General features: G+C 37.7%; 1 protein-coding gene across 2 annotated transcripts in view; it reads right to left on the minus strand.

Moving 5' to 3' along the window:
* Nucleotides 1–17,527, minus strand: part of LOC311293084 (Fc receptor-like protein 5) — a 135,078-nt gene extending 117,551 nt beyond the window's left edge. Inside the window, exons 1-8 of one of the 2 annotated variants that reach the window (XM_084413098.1) lie at nt 17,266–17,527; nt 16,337–16,372; nt 15,479–15,751; nt 15,278–15,406; nt 14,802–14,972; nt 14,444–14,725; nt 11,958–12,200; nt 11,331–11,865 (exon numbers count right to left, since the gene is read on the minus strand). In XM_084413098.1, coding sequence (XP_084269224.1) covers nt 11,735–11,865; nt 11,958–12,200; nt 14,444–14,725; nt 14,802–14,972; nt 15,278–15,406; nt 15,479–15,751; nt 16,337–16,372; nt 17,266–17,296 — 1,296 coding nt within the window. In that variant the 5' untranslated portion in view covers nt 17,297–17,527 and the 3' untranslated portion in view covers nt 11,331–11,734. Of the gene's footprint in view, nt 1–11,330; nt 11,866–11,957; nt 12,201–14,443; nt 14,726–14,801; nt 14,973–15,277; nt 15,407–15,478; nt 15,752–16,336; nt 16,373–17,265 lie in introns of those variants that run through there. The other variant, XM_084413099.1, reaches the window with a different exon arrangement.
* Nucleotides 17,528–18,855: the final 1,328 nt, after the last annotated feature.

The raw sequence follows: 18,855 nt of genomic DNA on the forward strand, positions 1-18,855 counted from the left end.
ACACACACATGCCAAATAAGGTTCTATTAGGAGAATTGTCTTAAAGGGATAGTTCACCCAAAAATGAAAATTCTGTCAGTAATTACTCACCCTCATGTTGTTCCAACCCCGTAAAACCTTCGTTCATCTTCGGAACACAAATTAAGATATTTTTGATGAAATCTGAGAGCTGGCTCACTCCTCCATAGACTTCTAGGTGACCGAAACTTGCTGGCCCAGAAAAGTTATTAAAGAGATCGTTAATATAGTCCAAGTGACTACAGTGGCTCAATCTTAAGTATATCAGTCACTTGGACTATATTAACGATCTCTTTAATAACTTTTCTGGGCCAGCAAGTTTCGGTCACCTAGAAGTCTATGGAGGAGTGAGCCAGCTCTCAGATTTCATCAAAAATATCTTAATTTGTGTTCCGAAGATGAACGAAGGTTTTACGGGGTTGGAACAACATGAGGGTGAGTAATTACTGACAGAATTTTCATTTTTGGGTGAACTAACCCTTTAAATATTTGCATAATACTTACATTTTAATTGGTTATTTATTTATTTTTTCTCGTGATGAAAAGTGTTTACAAGCTTTTTAATTCATACAATTTAATACAATTTTAAAGATGAATTAAAACAAAGTGAATTCTTTAAAACAAAATACATAAAATTATCTTATGAAGTGAGCCCCTACATGAAGCACCTGATAGAAATCTTTAAGGTTTTATATATAGAACCTTTTCTTCTGACGTAGGTATATTAATGCTTATAGATATATCTAAAAAATAATGGGCTCAATAAATATGGCTTATTTATGTTTTTGAAACATTTATTATAAACTTGTTACAGTGTAATTATACACTTACGTACTGAGTAAAATTCATTAACATGAACTTACTAAAGTGTTATCAATTATTTATTTATAAATAAATACTTAGTTAAACCTGATTTAACCCTGAAACTACATGCGGTTTAACACTGATGATGCATGTGTGCATTTGTACGTGTTACTTCCTGTTTTCAGGCTGCTATGGAGAGCGTTCTGCTAAGAAGGTGTCAGATAAAAGAAAGCGTTCTGCTTTCAGTGTTGATGTTTCATCACCCCTGCAGTTTCTAATGCATAAATGTATAATTGTATAATACTCCCAAAAAAAGAACAAATACGGCAGAGATGGCAAGTTCAGCAGGTGGAATTAGCTGAGGTGACATGACGGCTAACAGCAGACAAATGGCTAGTAGTGACAGCAGCAGCAATTCACCTGTCACTCAAGTGGCCACGCCCTTAATTATGCAGAACTTTAAGGCTTAATATAATTTAAAAGGATTAGTTATAAAAAATTCACCCCCCTCACAGTTGTCATGAAGGGCAAAATTAGCTATATAGACCAAAACCAATATTTGTACCAGGCTGTAAACTTCTTTTTTTTTTTTTCTGCTGTAAAGTTGGGCATTTTAACATGGGGGATATATGGAATTGACTCCCTTTTGGAGCCTGTCTCTAGAGGCCAGTCGATGAACTGTAGTTTAATTCACTTCCGTGTTGGCTTCATGAGAGAGACTGGGGCTCTGTCTGACTGTTTCCAGTCCACTTTTAGACAAGCACTTGCAAACTTCAAAGCACTTCCCCTTTGGGCGAATCCCTGCCGCCATTTTGAAGTGCGTTCCACTTCGTGAAGTGGACGAGGAAAGTTTATATGGACAGACCCTCGTTCCCTCGAATTTGACCGAGGGAGCGAGTCTACTTCATATGTAGGCCTACACTTCAGGCAGATCCATATACCACAATGCAACAAAAATATATAATTTAAAGCCCTTCTCTTTCTTACTCTTAGGTGTGGCACCTAACTGCCTCACAATATTGTTAACATCATTCACGTTAACCACTGGAAGTTCTTGTAAACAGCCATTTTAATTTACCAATATCTCCAACGAATGCAAAAACGGCTTCCAACGCACCACCGGATGTACCTGGGCGGGTAGAGACAAAACGCGTAAACGATTGTGCATAGAGCAAGGGGGTAATCCATCAGCCGGAAACTGAAGCTTCCCTGGGGGCCGCCATTGATTAGCAGACCATCACCTGCTGTTAGCATTCCATTGACTCCCATTCATTTTGGCGTCACTTTGACAGCGAATAACTTTACATCTGAGGCGTTTAAAGACTCTATTTATCCATTATTTATTTCTAAAGAAACACGAAAATGTATAAAAGGCTCCATTACCTTATATCTTACGTTATGGCCCCGTAGAAGCAGTTTTTGTAAAAATAGGCTAACGATTGCGTCATAGCCACGCGACTCTCTGTCGCACAGTAGAGAGATTACCGTACAGACAGGAGGAGAAGCTCGCGGGCAATCGGGGGGACGTGGAGGTAAAATGATAAAATAATTAATCAGAATACTTAGCAAAGGTTTCTCCTGCTCCAGCTCATGGACACCTCCTACTCACACTCTCCGTCTCTTCACGTTTCAGAAGGGAATGATTCAGATTTCTCTTGGCACTGCTACTAGAAGAGAGACAGGTTGCTCACGTCACATCTACGTCGTCAAGCTCAGTTTGAGTCTGCGCAGTACGCTCAGCCATCAGGAAGTGAGTGCTTCTAATTGACTTCACTTTTCTCCGTTGAAGTCTATGGGGTCGCTGTGTCCATTTATTTTACTGTCTATGGCATAGAGCGTATTCAGCTCATTGCAGTTTCCACCAGTAATGGGCACTCGTGCAGCATAAGCAATGACGTCCATCCAAGTGAACGAGACGGAGGGAAGTTAGCAAGTGAAGGGCATGACAATTTTGGACTGGAATGCAGGCTTGGAAGGTTGCCGCTCGAGCAAGACTCACGCAAGTGACGCAACCCATAGCAACGAGTTATGGCAACGGCACCTCAGATTCACAGACACGTAAAAATAAACGTGAATTTAGGCTACTTTAGTTTTGTACGCATTATCATGTTAATTATAATCAAATACATTTTGTTTTATTGACCACAATATTATCATTGATATTTGTTTGAGAGGGGCACTTTCGATTCATTTTGAAAAAGGGCAAGGGCACCCAAATTATGCATAATTATACTTCTGACATGCTGTGAACACACTATGAATTAGAAGTACACTTTAGAGTAAGCTTTTAAAAAGGGTGCTTATTACAGAAATAGTATAGTACTTAGCTGCCCACTGCTCCAGGTGTGTGTGTGTTCACGGTTTGCAGTGTGTGTGTGTGTGTGTGTGTGTGTGTGTGTGTGTGTTTGTGTGCGTGTGCGTGTGTGTGTGTGTGTGTGTGTGTGTGTGTGTGTGTGTGTGTGTGTGTGTGTGTGTGTGTGTGTGTGTGTGTGTGTGTGTGTGTGTGTGTGTGTGTGTGTGTGTACTCACTGCTCCTAATGTGTATGCACTAACTTGGTTGGGTTGAATGCAGAGGAAAAGTTTGAGTTACCATTCACATATGTCATTGATAATTATCAATATCAGTTTTCGGGATGCCGAGAGCTTCACGGCAAACTTAGACTTGACAGACAGGTGAGCAAATGTACATAAAACAAATCAATGTTATATCGCTCAACATGATGAAATGTTTGAATATGATCAGTATGTTACTCTAATGTTGATCTAGCTTAGGTACTGCTAGTCTCATATAGCCAACAAACTAACATAAATAACATTATAACACACTCAAATGCTGTTTAGTATGATAGTGTGTTACGTGTCGGAACATAAATTCTGTGTTTCATATTGTTCAGAGCAAGTGCGCATGTGTGGTGCCTTTTCTCTCTCTCTCTCTCTCTCTCTCTCTCTCTCTCTCTCTCTCTCTCTCTCTCTCTCTCTCTCTCTCTCTCTCTCTCTCTCTCACTGAGACTGTGAGAGGTCGGAGGCCCTTTTATTTTATACTATTTTCTCATGTTTATTGGTCAGCAGGGAGGTAAGAATTGTATCTTATTAATTGTATCTACTTGTTGTTTAATTCCAGGAAAGACGGCCTAAAATTAGTTAGAAAAAAAACTTTTTGTTTGTTGTTTTGGCCGACTATACCTCAACCTAAGTTATTAATGTACCTTTCTTTTTGAAAGAAAATCTTACCCCTATGTAAAAATAAATATTGACTGTTTGACTACTTGTGTTGTGGAGTGTTTGTGGGAGCAGGAGACGGAACTCCGGGCGACGCCTATTTTCGGGTGTCTCTCTCCATTTTTGTGCGTGTGGCACGTAACATAGTGTAACGTTCGACCAAGTGAAACAGTGCTGCGTTACCTCACCTGTGTGAGTGAGTAGTAATTCAGCACTTGCGGGTAGTTCGGTAGAATGAAATGTCCTTATTCCTTTATATCCGTGAGACTCGCGTGTGGCGCTGATATCTGTCTCTCATTAGCAATCGCGCCCTGCTTCATACCACAGTCATGTTAAAAAAACATGAATATTTTCACTCATCCATAAACATTATTAGATCCATCAGAATGACAGCAAGTTCCATGATTCCGCTTGTTCACTGCGTTATCAATCTACGCCTTTGTTACTGTAAGAGGTTAGCGACCCCTAGCGGCGAAAAAATTACATATTGTTGCTTTAAGTGCGTAGTTATGAATGCAATGTTTTCATACAAATAACTGCACATTAAATGTTAAATGGCAGCCAATGTTAAATGAAAATCTATTATGGTTTCACACAGCAACAACGTAACCTAGTGTAAGAAGGGCTGTGGAACATATAGGAGACCCTGACAAAGTGGTGTATTGCTGTCTGTCCTTTTGTCTACATCTTGACCAGTGCCTGTGAAAGTGAGTGCTGGTTCCTTTCATATGGACCAATACTTTAAGCATTCATAATGAACAACCTTTGGTTCTGCTCGGGTCCAACACTGTATAAATGATCCACAGTCCACAGTATCCACATTATACAGTCTTGTCCATTTTGGGTCAAGTTTCTTTGTTTCTGTGGTTGGATCATTCATCCACATCAGGTCACTAACTTTGAAAGGTCTGAATTTCTCATACCTATTTAAGTGGTACTCACGTTTGAGTCTCACCCCGGATTTCCACCAACTGTGGAACGGCTGCGGATCGGCTCCGCTGCGTGTCGGCTCCGTGCTCCGTCGTCCTTCAATACCCACCAGGTCCAGATTTGTTGCGGAACGGCTGCGGCCATGACTGACAGCTGAAGTCACAAGGACCCAAAATAGAAGCTCTGCGTATCTGTTCCGGTGGGCTGCGGATTGCCGGAGTCGGAAATCAGTGAAAACACACACATTGACTTTAATGAAAACCTATTGACTCTCCCGCCATTCCGGAGCAGATCCGCAGCCGTTCCGCAGTTGGTGGAAATTAGGGGTCAGATCAACACCAGTGTTAAGCACTTCTTGAAACACAGTTTCCATACGATTGAATAGAGTTTAACCATAAATCTGTGGAGTGTCCACGGCAGCACCTGAAGATTTTCTCAAGATATACATGTGCAGGTTCATGACCATGAGCTAAGAAGGTGAGTAACCAGCCCTAATGAGGTGTAGCATTAAATGGTAGTACAACTGCAGATAAATACCTAATCATGGTGATTTCTGTGGCCGTAGCTCCCAAATGGTGGTCCTACGTCGTAAAGTAAGAGAGGTTCAAAGATGGCCATTGTTACTGTTGACTATTGTTCTGACTAACAGTTGGCACTAACAGAAACAGCCATCAGAGAGATGAAAGGTAAGCCATCCGTTTGAATGGATACTGTACTGAGGTTACTCTCTCTCTCTCTCTCTCTCTCTCTCTCTGTGTGTATCACAGTCTTTGCATTAATCTAGTAAGGAGAGCATGAAATATGAAATGTGCAACAACAATAGTACTACTAATGGTTTTGTTAATACACCCCTCGGTAGAAATTCCATTTCTATTCCATTAGCCTATTGAATGTGGATGGACTTTTCTTAAGGCCCATAGGCATAAACTTAAAGTGATGCAGTCCAAAGGCAGTCTTTTTCCTGTCATCCAGATCTAGTTCTACTTGTCAATATCCCAAAGTCATGCCCATGTTAGAAAAAGACTGTGACCCTAATAAAGCTAGACTAAACAGAAAACCTTTAATGCGTTTTGGCTGTTCATTTACACAACAACAGCATTTTGGTGGCCCGAGAACGCACATTTTGAAGTAGGTTTCAAAGTGCACGTTTTTGAATGCAATTAGCAGTTCAGCAAGTCCTTCTCATTTCAGTAATCATTCATATACTTATTCAGTAATGTTTCTGATTCACCTAAAAAAAACGACATGTAAGAGTCACTCATTTCGCAAACCAGTCTTGTTTCGCAGTGTAGTGACACTGTCAGTAAAAACTCTTGCAAATATATGGAAGTTAGATTAGATTGTTCCTCAGAAAAAATATAGTCAATTTGACATTGAGATACTGGGGGTGTGTGATGATGAACCTGTGGGTTATCACCATGTGAACATCAGTGCACAGTGTTATTGGGTACATTGATTTATTGTTATGATTGTTTTTATATTGTTTACTTTTGATTAATGCTATTATTTGTGATTATGTTATCTGTTTAAATGCATATGTAAAAGCACTGACATTAAATGTGTTTCCGTTGTAATGGGAGTTAACCGACCCCTATTGTTGGTATGATCTGCTAGTGTTTGGCGGGAAGATATTGTATACAAAGGAGTGAGGCTAGTTGAGCCAGAGAGAGTTGAGCCAAGGGCCAGAGCTTGTGCAGCTAAAATGCTGTAAGATGAGTCGTCATTGTCAGAGGCTTGTTCTTCAAGGCTAGATCTGATGCCTTGTTTTGCTGCTCCCAGCATGTTTTATTTATGTTTTGTTTCGTCTATTTGAGTATTTTTGATGATTTGTTTAGTTTATTTTAGACTTCCTTTGGAGTATGTGTGCAGAGACAGCTGTCCTAATAAATTCACTTGGACGTTAATGATCACCTGCGTTGAACTCAACTTATTCCACCCTTTCCTGGGCCTATCGGCAAACAAATTTACATTTCAACTCAGGGTAACTGTATACAACCAGCCCTCAGACAACTAGCCATTGCATTTTTTTACATCAGGCGGTGGTGGTTGTAACAGCATCCTGTCAGGTTGAAAGAGGAAATACAGCAGGAAATTAGCGACTGCTTACTAAGAATTACTAAGTTGGTGGCGTCATGATGCAGTGCAATCCAGAAAAACAGAATGTGTAAAAGAATCACATGGGAATTGCTGTTGGTACACTCTAAAAAGTTTAACTATGATTTACGAAAAATTTTTGGTGAAACATTTTTACACTAACATTGAGTAAATTTAAAAGCTGTGAAATCAATGAAATACTGTACACTGTATGAATTGGGTAAATGCAAGTAAAAAAATTAAGTAAATCTGAGTAACTGCGAGTATAACTGCATCTGGTACATTAACAAATAAAACTGAGTAGAGATAATTTAACATTTAAACATTTAAAAAACAATATTTATGAGTAAAGTTTAACTGTTTTTATTTGAGTAATATTAACTTTTTTTATTTCCTCTAAACCTTTGTAAAATAGTATTCCATACAACCACCAGTATACATGACATTGGCCTGTATTGTCGATGAGTACAGCGATACAGTATATTTTACACTGTTTTAACATGTATACAATATTGCCTACATTTAAACTCATTTAACAAACTTTTTAGAAGTAAAAATTAAACATTTAAACATTCAGGTAGCCTAATTCAAGTGTAATCAACCAGTCTGTTATCCAATTTCCACCGGATCAGCGCTGGTTCTCGTGCCGGATACAGACTCGCGCTCTGCGGGTGAACTTCGAACTTCATACTGCCGTCCTGCATTTCAGTCATAGTCATAGCCAAAAGATACTGCGAGCGACTGACTCCATAACCTGCCAATAAACAAACAGTGCACAGTTCTTGAGGACATTTTATCATCCAAATTAATTATATTCATTATCATTAGGAATAAAGTCGTGTGTTTTATGCAAGGCGTTTCAATCACGCGAAAAGACAAGGCGCGACTCTCGTTTAGGTGTCACATTACACCTCTATATGTTGTTTTGCATTAAATAAAATGATTTAAAGCACAGTAATGATTTTATAGATAAAATAAAACATTCACAAACCTGAATTTTACAGAGGAAATGCACCAATTCTGCTACGCTGAGAAGAGAGAACTGTTCTGGACAGAAGAGAGTTCAAACAGCCCGCGCTCACTCATTCGTGTCGTCAGTCAGAGGGTGGGGAAATATTTTTTATATTTAAAAAAATAAATATAACAGTACATTTTAGATAAAATTAACTGTTGGATTTTTAGTCAATTATTTTGGTATGTTTAACTCAAACAATCAAGTAAACGATATTCAGAGATTTTATTAAGTTAATAAAGTTAAATATTACTGTAATATTTACTAAGCCACACAGTACAAAAAAAGTTGCGAAAACTTAAAAGTTTAAGGCAACCAGCTGCCGGACATTTTTGAGTTTTCTCAACTTACGTGTTTGTTATCTCAACTTTTCTCAACTTTTTTCATGGTAAATAGTTGAATAAACTTTAAAAACTGAATTTGTCATACAAAACGTAAGTTGGATTTTTTACAGTGCACATAATTATTTTTTAGAGTGTATGGAGGAGCGCCGAACGGGCCACCCGTCTGACCCGGGCCCTTTGAATCGTCCTAATCTTATTTTAGAGCGCCCATGGTGACACTGCAAGATTTTTAACAAAGCATCAATTCTAGAATATTTTTAAAAGTCATTGTTTGTTTATTTTATAAAATGAACCATTAAACAAATCTACTGAGCACGAACCAGCTCATTACAGTTATTTGTTAGGAAATTATTCTACACTGGTCGCTAAATAATAAAAAAAACGGCTTGTTAGAGTCGTTTGGAGAATCGGACTACACTGGTCGACTTTATGTTTTGCACTGTGGATTGAGTAAGCATCACACTCTGTAAAAAACATAACTGTGACAAAAAAGCATAGTTTTTTTTTTTTCCGTCTTAAAAAAATTGACAAGAAGTCAATATTTAGCAGAGAGACTGAGGATTCAAGAATGTATTCATGTAGCATATGTCATTCTGTTCGACAAAAACAACTGAAGAGTGTAGGCTATTTGTGTGTGTATGCTGTTAGGGGGTAACAGTTTAGGATCCAAGGACCAGATGTTCGAATGAAGACCCAGAGTCAGAATTATAATAAATTGAAGAAAAGTTTTGCTGAAGATAGTTTGCAGTTTCATCAGCAGAAGTCAGCTTCAAGACTCACACAGGAGTTTGTAGGCCGTCCCGCTTACAGTTACAAAGATCACAGCAGTTATACCCTACAACACACACACACACACACACACACACACACACACACACACACACACACACACACACACACACACACACACACACACAGACACAGACACAGACACAGTATACCCTACACCAAGGTTTAAGCTATGTCCTTGCTTCAGGTTTCAGTTTCTGATTGGCTAAGAAATAGATAAACATAGTAATTTTCCACACATATACAGATAGACTGAGGCATATCTCCATAGATTATGCCGCTGACACTCGGACCCTGAAGTTAGGCACGTCGTGATCTTCCAGTTCTCAGATTTGGGTTGCTGGCCGCCAGCCTGTCCCGAACAACAACTCAGTCAATCTCCAGTAATGCCAGTGGTTCCTTAACCTGTAACCAAAAAGACTAACACACACACACCGACACACAGCTTTTCCAAGGTTTGGCCAGATTTGGCCAGGCTCTAACTATAAACAGGAGAGTCGTCTCAAAACATCAAGATATGTGTTCTTTCTCTCAAGGAGAGCTACACTTTAGTCTAACTGGAAAGTAAGGCTTTAACAAAGAAATGGTCCCTTTAAACTATTGGCTTCAATGACCCCTGTATGTTTTAACACGTTGAAGACCAAAACACAAAACAAGTCCCTATTTCATTTCTGGAAGCTGGGCTAAATAAGCAAGCACTGTCAGATATCAAATACAGACATTAAATAATACATGAAAAGAACATTTCAGTAATAACACTGGTAACTTCTATAACAAAGTAAAATCTCCAGAGAAGTCATTCAACTTATTTGATATTTATAAGGAAAACCGTTGATTAATACCTTGATTATAATTCATCACATATACATTGAAGCAGCAGAGTGGATTCCAATCCACCCCCTTCAGTATGTATAAATACTGGCATTATTTTTCTGTGAATGCTTGATATTTGTAATTTTCCATTTCAATTTCAATGTCTTTCCAGTAGAGGGCAGCAATGATTTGTTAAAGTGAAAGTGAAGTGACGAGAAGGTCCAGTTTGGTAACCCATGCTCAGAATTTGTCCATTTAAACATCCAAGTTAGTGCACACTGCACACACATTAGGAGCAGTGAGTAGTGAAAACACACACACACACACAGTTAGGTGCCTCGCTCAAGGGCACCTCAGTCGTTTCCTTGATAATCGAACCAGCAACCATTGTGTTACAAGTCCGACTCTCTAACCATTAGTCCACGACTGCCCTCTCATTAATAATGAAAACATCCAAACTGAAGGGCATACAGTAATGTATTTACACCATTGATTACCTGATCTTCTCCTCTTCATCATGAAGAAGAGTAAACCGGTTGACTGCCTGAACTCTAGTGTTTACTGCAGACAGAAAATAAGAGAGACATTTTATAATCAGCAGTGGATTCCAATCCACCCCCTTCAATGCACACACTATAAGGTTGCTAGTAGTGGTTGTATGATGTATGTATATGATGATTTGGTAATAGGGGAGAGCCTATACACTGGTCAAATTTAGACTGACTTCCTGAATTTTTTGAACATGTTTAAAAATTATTGGTAGCTCAGGAGATGTCCGTAAGGTACTCTGCTCGGCTCGTAGTTTCTCATACATGATGCAATCTACAACCATATGAACATAAACGATTCCACGATTTCTCCCAACGGAGAAACACCCGGCACTGTGGTACACCCGGCAAATTTCTAGGTGATGGTGTTTTTGATGGGGTTTATTCATTTTTAATGCAGAACGAGACTTAACACATAACACACAAGAAATTTAATTAGTGGTTCTTGCTAAGTGTCAATATTTCCATTACTCATTTTACACATTAAACTCATATTTACATTCAGAAACCATTAGGCAATATTTTTACACACCAGTCAGAACCAAAAAAAAACAATCACATGTGAAGTCATTGGCTTTGGATAGAAAAAATAAAAAATGCATGTTCAGGAATTGATTAAAATGTGAGAGTATTCTTTTTATCTGCATATGCTAACTGTAATAATTTATGTAGATGACATAGGTCATAGTTATTCTGATCTGACTGTACAAGTAACACACTGCAAGAAATAACAACAAACAGCTCCAGATTTTTTTCAGCATTAGTTCTTTATTTTTAAAGAAGAAATATGAAAAGTTAAACATGCTGCTGTCACTAAAACACAGTTTTAGTGTGTTTTCTTTACAGTAAGCACACTCTGCCCAAGACTGTGAATGAGATATTGAGTGATTCCAGGAAGCATGGAAGTTTTCTTGGATTAATATTAGATAGAAGTTTCTTCTTCTTCAACAGATATAACAGTTAAATACACACAAAATATTTTACTTAAGCTAAGTTTGTTCATCTTTCACTGTATTGATTTCTCAACAAAAGTATGCTAAAGGACAGATTCAAATGAATTGATTTGTATTGTCACAATACCTCCAGATAGCAAGCAAAAGACAGCTGTCACAATTGGCCAATTAAATATAGGTAGCCTAATGTTGATTATGATTTCTAATAAATCACTCAAGTGTTTTTCCTCTCATTCTGCAGCATTTGTAAATCAGCACAACTGTCGCTATCAGATATGGACAAGCTGCCAGTACAGAACTGAGTATGTGGAGGACAGAGATCTGAGAGTCTGAATGAGACCCTGAAAAAGAGACACAAACACTTTATCATGAACTATATCTGCACAAGGGCATATGAAGAAATAAATCAGCTCACAGTTTCAGTGACTCTCACCTCTGACTGAGATCCAGCTCTTGGGAGACTCTCCTCTCTCTGGGTGTTTGCAGTAGTAGAAACCCTCATGTGACTCTGAGACAGTAGGGATGATCATCTCTGTAGTTGGATTCTGGATGAGTGATCCATCTTTATAGAAATCAGCTCTGAGTTTTGATGGGCTTATATATGGATAAAAACAGCGTAGAGTCAGATTATCTCCTTCAGTCACAGGATGAACAGGACTCTCCAGAATCACACCAACTACAGAAACACAGGAGACATGCAATATTTGCAAATAGTCAGAATAGCTGATTGCATTGAGAAGCTTTCACTGTTTTGCTGACGACACTCAACTGTATATTTCCTCATATATTTATTGGACCAAACGGTTACATTGTCTTCTAAAGTTAAGCACTTGGGTGTTATGTTTGATAGCAGTCTTTCTTTTGATAATCCCATTGTCATATACTGTCTAGTGGTGAAAAACGAATTAATTAGTTCATGACCTCAATACTAGATTATCATAATGCTTTGTTGGATAGATGTCACGCAGGCTATGAGCTCCCTTACTAGATCCTAGAAATATGATCACATCAGCCGCATTTTAACATCTCTAAATTTGATTTAGACTAAAATTGAATTAGACTGAATGATAATTTTTTCGATACCAATTTTCTGAAATCTAAAAAACTTTGGTTTATTTTTTCAGTTTTTTGATATTTTACAGACTCAAAGACTATAGACCACTGGGGGTGGAGTATATGCTTTGCGCTCAAGTGCACACATAAAGCTTGCCGCAAAGAACTGGCAAAAGTAGCCTATAATGATTATGAATGTGTCAGGAAAAAATAGCAAAGACACATTTTAATTGTTTAATAATAATAATAATGTTTATTAATAAAGTAATTTGTGTTGGCTGCGAAGATGAAGTTGACGTTGCTGACTCGTCATCTCCGCAGTATAGTGAACGTGTGCATGCCTATATACAGTAGATAAATGCACCTTTCATTTGGATTACATAATCAGAGAGTATTTGTTTTTGATTCAACTTTTCAACTTCATTTAAAAGTAGACTTTTCAAGCTTTCTATATGCCTATGTCTCATGTCTGTGAGGCAAGTAGCCTATACGCTGAGTTTCGGTTCATTTGTGACACGCTCCAGTTCTTCTTGTAGTCGAAGACAGAGCAACTTTGTGCTCTCAGTTTATTCTTTTCACTGTCAAGTGCTTCATTTGTCATGTTGTTTGTCTTGGCAGCAGTTATCTTGTCGCAAATATTTCACCTCGCGCTGTTGGCATCGAGTCTGGTGAAATGTAGCCACACTTTTGATCTTTTCCACATCTTTTACATCGATGGGGGTTTGGACGCTTTCACGGTGTCCTAACCAGTCGCGATGCGATAAGATTCCAGCGACAAATTCCAGACAAAAAGCGTATGTCCACACAAGCCTGAAGATGCATCAAAATCAATCAAAACCCAAAGCCAATCAGAACAGCGTGTGGGCGGAGTTTCGCGGCAACTTAGTGCACAGCACCAGAGAGTGCTCTTGACGGCACTGGCATGAAAATAGATAAGTAGGCAACATAATCAAATTCACAAATATTACACCATTTAAACTATACTAAAAATACATAGGCTGAGTTAGTAAAACAATCTTTGTCAGAAAATACACTTGTTTGTTCACAGTTTGAACGTCCCTGTTTCCATTTGTTTGATTTCAAGATGGAGAACTATCCATTGCTGTTGTTACAGCTACAAAGCTGGGAGCACTAAATGATATTCAAAGTCACACTGCATGATTTTAACATTAAATAAAGCACATAAACAGTAGGCTACCTGAAATTATCATTGCCATACTTTTTGTTTGTTGTTCCAGCCGCGATGTCGCAAAAAAATAGAAACCGTTTCTAAAATAGATTCGTCGCGTGTCGCCGTCGCGGCTGGTTAGGACAAAAACTATTCAAATGAAAAGATACCTTTTATCGCATGTCGTGGCGTCGCATCGCGTGTAGTTAGGACATGGTGTTACACTACAGTCTCATGTGTGAGCTGAGCCACGTCTCTGAGCGTAACCGCCATAAAATAGTGTTTTTTCTTGATGCCTCACAATGGTTCTGGCCACAGGCAATCAATGCTGCATGCTTATGGGCTCACTGACTTACCTCATAGGTATTGTAATTTGGTACCAAATGAGAAGACATTTTTTGATACTCGATGGCATTGAGGCAATTTGGTCAGTGCCTAAAAAGTATCGAGCCCTAATATTGACTGTATAACAACATTTATACAGTGTTTTATAATGTGTAATACAACAGATTTACAGTGTAATCATAATAAATTACGTCAATACACACACACAGTTATTTTTACATATACCGGTAGTTATTTTAGACAAAACTTCAAAAAGATTGAAGATCCCTGATCTAATGCTTCCTGCACCAATCTGCGTATGCATTGTTTGTAACATACCAGTGAAATTAATAAATACGGAAATAAAGACTCACTGTGTACAGTGATATTAACAGGATGATAGTTCTCTCCAGATTCAGACTGACACCAGTAAACTCCAGTGTCTGATGGGACAGTGGATCTGATTATACATGTAGATCCTGTTTGTGATCCCCACATCGATGATGAACAATCTTCCAACCGTCCGCTGTCTGTGTATCTTCTCACTGTCCATCCATCAGAGTTACTCTGGTCCTCACAGCTCAGAGAGAGAGAGACAGATGTGAAGTGTTGAGTTCTGCTGGGACTGATGATCAGAGACACTGGAGGAGAAACGCCTGACAAGACAATTACAGCTATAATTTGGAAGTGTTAAATTTGAGCTTCAAAACTGAAAAATTGAAAAATACTCACCAGTGACCCACAGTGGTTGCGTGTTGCTGTATGTTGTGTAAACGGCTGTTTTATCTCTCTCTGCTTTGCACACATAAACTCCTGTGTGATTTAGATCAGCAGAACTGACAGTGTATTTTCCTCCAGCTCCTCTGCTGCTGTCTGAGAGGAGGTCATGATCATTCCTGCTCCCTGTATAAAGTCAGAATGTTAGGATGTCATCTTAAAGATGTATTTCTACCTAATCTGACCTTTAAAAGCCCATATAACTTTTGTAAATGTTACAGTTGTCTCCGAGCCCAGCCTCATATGCAGAAATAAATATAAATCATTTATAGGTTGATTTCCAAGGGAAGTGTAAACACTGGCGCTATTAGCCAATTGCAAGAGGGGAATAATGTTATTGATGTAATCCTTAGTCAGGTTAATTAAGTCATATTGACTTGAATAAACCCAGTTAATTTAGATGTTATCAGATGAAGCACATTATAACTGACCTGAGACAGTTTCAGTGAACCAGCTGAATGTCCAGCCTGTAGAGGAGCCGTTAACCTCACAGATCAGAGTCACTGGATCTCCTTCAGTCAACCACTTCTGAGGAGAAACACTTAAAACTGCTCTGGGAACTGAAATAGAGACATCACTCATTAATAACATGTTAAACTTGTGTGTGTTTATGAAGAGATGATCAAACTCACCTGATACTGTCAGTGTAACTTCATCACTGATGTTTGATCTGCGTGATCCTTCAGTCTCTGTCCCATAACAGGAGTATTTACCTGAGTCAGACTCAGTAACAGAACTGAATGTGTGTTCCTGTCGTTCACTGAAAACTCTGGTTGAACCGTCTTTATACCAGTTGTACCGCCAGCTAGTGACTCCTCCATCATATATGTCACATCTGAGAGTGACTGTCTCTCCTCTGAATACATGATGATCAGGTTTAATGGTCACTTTGGGTTTTGGTCTTTCTGTAAACCAATGACAATTCACAATGAAAACAATGTGCTTTTTTGTATAAATATGGTTTCTTGATTGCAAAATATACTTGCTAAATCAGGTTAGACTTTAGTGTTGTTCTCCATACCTACATGTTGCTATACAGTAGTTTTTGTTAAAAATGTTGATGTTAGATAAACTAGAATACTATTGTTTCTGACCAGTAGGTGTTGCTGTCACCAAACCAATGATGACTAAAACTTTTTTATTTTTTATATATATATTAAAAAAAGTGTTACAGAGATGCATGCATTATGACTTACAGCTTTTTAATGACACGTCAACCTTGTTAGGCTGTGAATGGCGGCCATGAAAATCGACAGTGGTTGTGAAAAACAGTTCACATGACTTCAGAAACGGAAATCATCTGTTCTGTCTCAAGACTCCAGCAATATACAGTAGACGATATTTGTGAATAATAGACTGACGATGTTAAAAAAGGCAGCGTTGTTAGATAGGCAATAAGGTGTATTTAGTCCTATAAATGTAACAGTAATATTTTTCAGCTGGCTTGAAACAGTTAGTGTTGATGAAATGTATAAATCAAATATAATCACCTTCAGTGTGTCCAGAGTGGATGTTTGAAATCAGCACTAAAAACACAAAGAGAAAAACTTTTTTTCTCAAAGATCTTTTTCAGACATATTATAACAGTATAGCCTACTATGTGCCTATGCTTGTGAAACACCATTATAAGCTCAAATGTTCTTATTTCTAATGAGGCTTGTCTAGAGCTAAATTCATCTGTATGAGTGCAGATGATGAAACTGTTTAAGTAACTTTAAGCCAACATTCTGATCACAGAGGAATGAAAATAAACTCTCAATGCCTATTTACTGAACTCTGTGTCCCATTCACATCGAATGCAAAAACTTAATGCAATAAAACGGCTTATAACTCTATCTTACACTTTATGAATTAAACCTAAATTGCAAAACTGTTGATAACTTGGTTATGTTTTACTTGGTTATGTTTTATGTCTATGTTTTTTTTGTTTTGTTTTTTTTTTCATAAAATGTGTTTATGCATTTTACTACAAGGCTGTGCTTTTTAATTTAGTGTTACTATTTCAGTCATTTTAGTTTTAGGCCAGCATAGATTTATTTGCTCACTATTTCTTACAAAGAAAAATCTTTTAAAGTAATAAAGCTTTTAAAGAAACTACTCAAAAAAGTGCAGTGAAATATACACTGTTTTAACCAATGTATAAGCAACTGAATGTTGACATCATGCCGAGATAAATGTATTTGCAATTACTGTCAACCACAGGACCAAACTGAAAGTAAATAAATTAAATAGAACACTGAAAAGATGCATTGTGTCTAAATAACATCAGTCCATTTATTCTGGAAGGAATTTTGTAATCTAGTGCCTTAGTGAAGTTTCATGTTGGATAAAGGTGTCTGTCATAATAAATATAATGTAATGTAAAATTCACTGACATACAGAGAAAGAATACATACAGAGAAAAAAAATATATACTCACAGAGCAGAAGAGGAAGTTGCCTGAGCTCCATACCGACTGAATAATGACAGATGGTTGAAGACACAGACTGTTAAAACCTTAAGACTTAATCTGCAATATGAAACGGCAAAAGAGTTTCTACTGACGTTCATCTGGTTCTTTCATGTAATAATGGTACTGGCTTTTATCAAAAATCCATGCAATTAAAAATAAAAGCAGAAAGTAGTGAAAACTGCTTGGTTAACAGAAACCACACCACGAGTATTGCATAATCTGCGGCAACAGAAGTAAAAGTTAAAAGTTGCCCAATTCTGCTGTGTGCAGTTCACAAAATTCTGCGGGGAAACCAGGGACGTGGCAACCCTTGCCTGAACTCATCTCATCTTTAACCAGATCTCTGACACTGTGGGTGATTTACAGTATATCACCTGTGAACTGTTTATTATTCATATACCAGAACCATAGTGTGTCCGTGAATTTAGTTAGAATAAAATTAAAGTTAGAATATTATGCCCACTTGTATGAATGTCTAATACGATTAGAATACGATCATTTTACAATCAGCATCTGTTGCTGAGCTGTTATGGGAACAGTGTGATCGTAGTGAATTACAAATAACACATATGGGAAATGTTACAGAAAGCACTGGATAAACTTCACATAACTAAATTAATAACATAATTATCTCACTACTATAATTCCTACAGTCTGAGATCTCATTTCTGCATTCTTCAATGTTCCAGTCCTTCATGATTTCTGAATAGCCTTATTATTTTAAATATATATATATATATATACACAGTGCCCTCCACAATTAATGGCACCCCTGGTAAATATGATCAAAACTGGCTGTAAAAAATAAATCTGCATCGTTTATCCTTTTGATCTTTCATTCAAAAAAATTGCAAAATTCTAACCTTTCATTGAAGTAAAAGAATTGAAAGTGGGGGGAAATCACATTATGAAATAAATGTTTTTCACCAAAACACATTGGCCACAATTATTGGCACCCCTAGAATTTTTTACGAGTAAAATATCTCTGTCCAGCTATGACTTCGTGTTTCACAGGAGTTTAAATATGAGGAAACACAAAGGCCAAATCCCCTTAATCATCCATCACAATGAGTAAAACCACAGAATATAGTTCTGATGCGTAGCAAAAGATTGTTGACCATCACAAAATAGAAAGTGGCTGTAAGACAATAGTGTAAGAAATTATGTTCTGTTCCCAAAAACTTCCACTCCAATATATATATGTATATCAAAATGTTCCTTCACTTAAAAGAGTTTAATTATCATATAGAGAAAATTACATTCAATCTCAGTAATAAGTAAATAATAGTATCACAGAGGGCAACCAACAACCATCTTGATTAAAGGGACTTCAAACAATCTTATCACTTTAACCTTTGACTGTTCTTATTTGAAAGAATAACATAGAACCTTCTGTGGGACACTAGGGACCATGGGGTGTCTCAATTTCATTAACATACAGACCACAGCTGTTGCAAGAAGAGCAACTTCATTTACATTAAGACCAGGATAAAAGGTTTAGGATTGGGTATGTTCGGGGTTCATTCTGACGCCGGTGAACCCAAGGTGCTTTTTGTA

Source organism: Rutilus rutilus (assembly GCF_951802725.1).
Source record: "Rutilus rutilus genome assembly, chromosome: 1".
NCBI lineage: Eukaryota > Metazoa > Chordata > Actinopteri > Cypriniformes > Leuciscidae > Rutilus > Rutilus rutilus.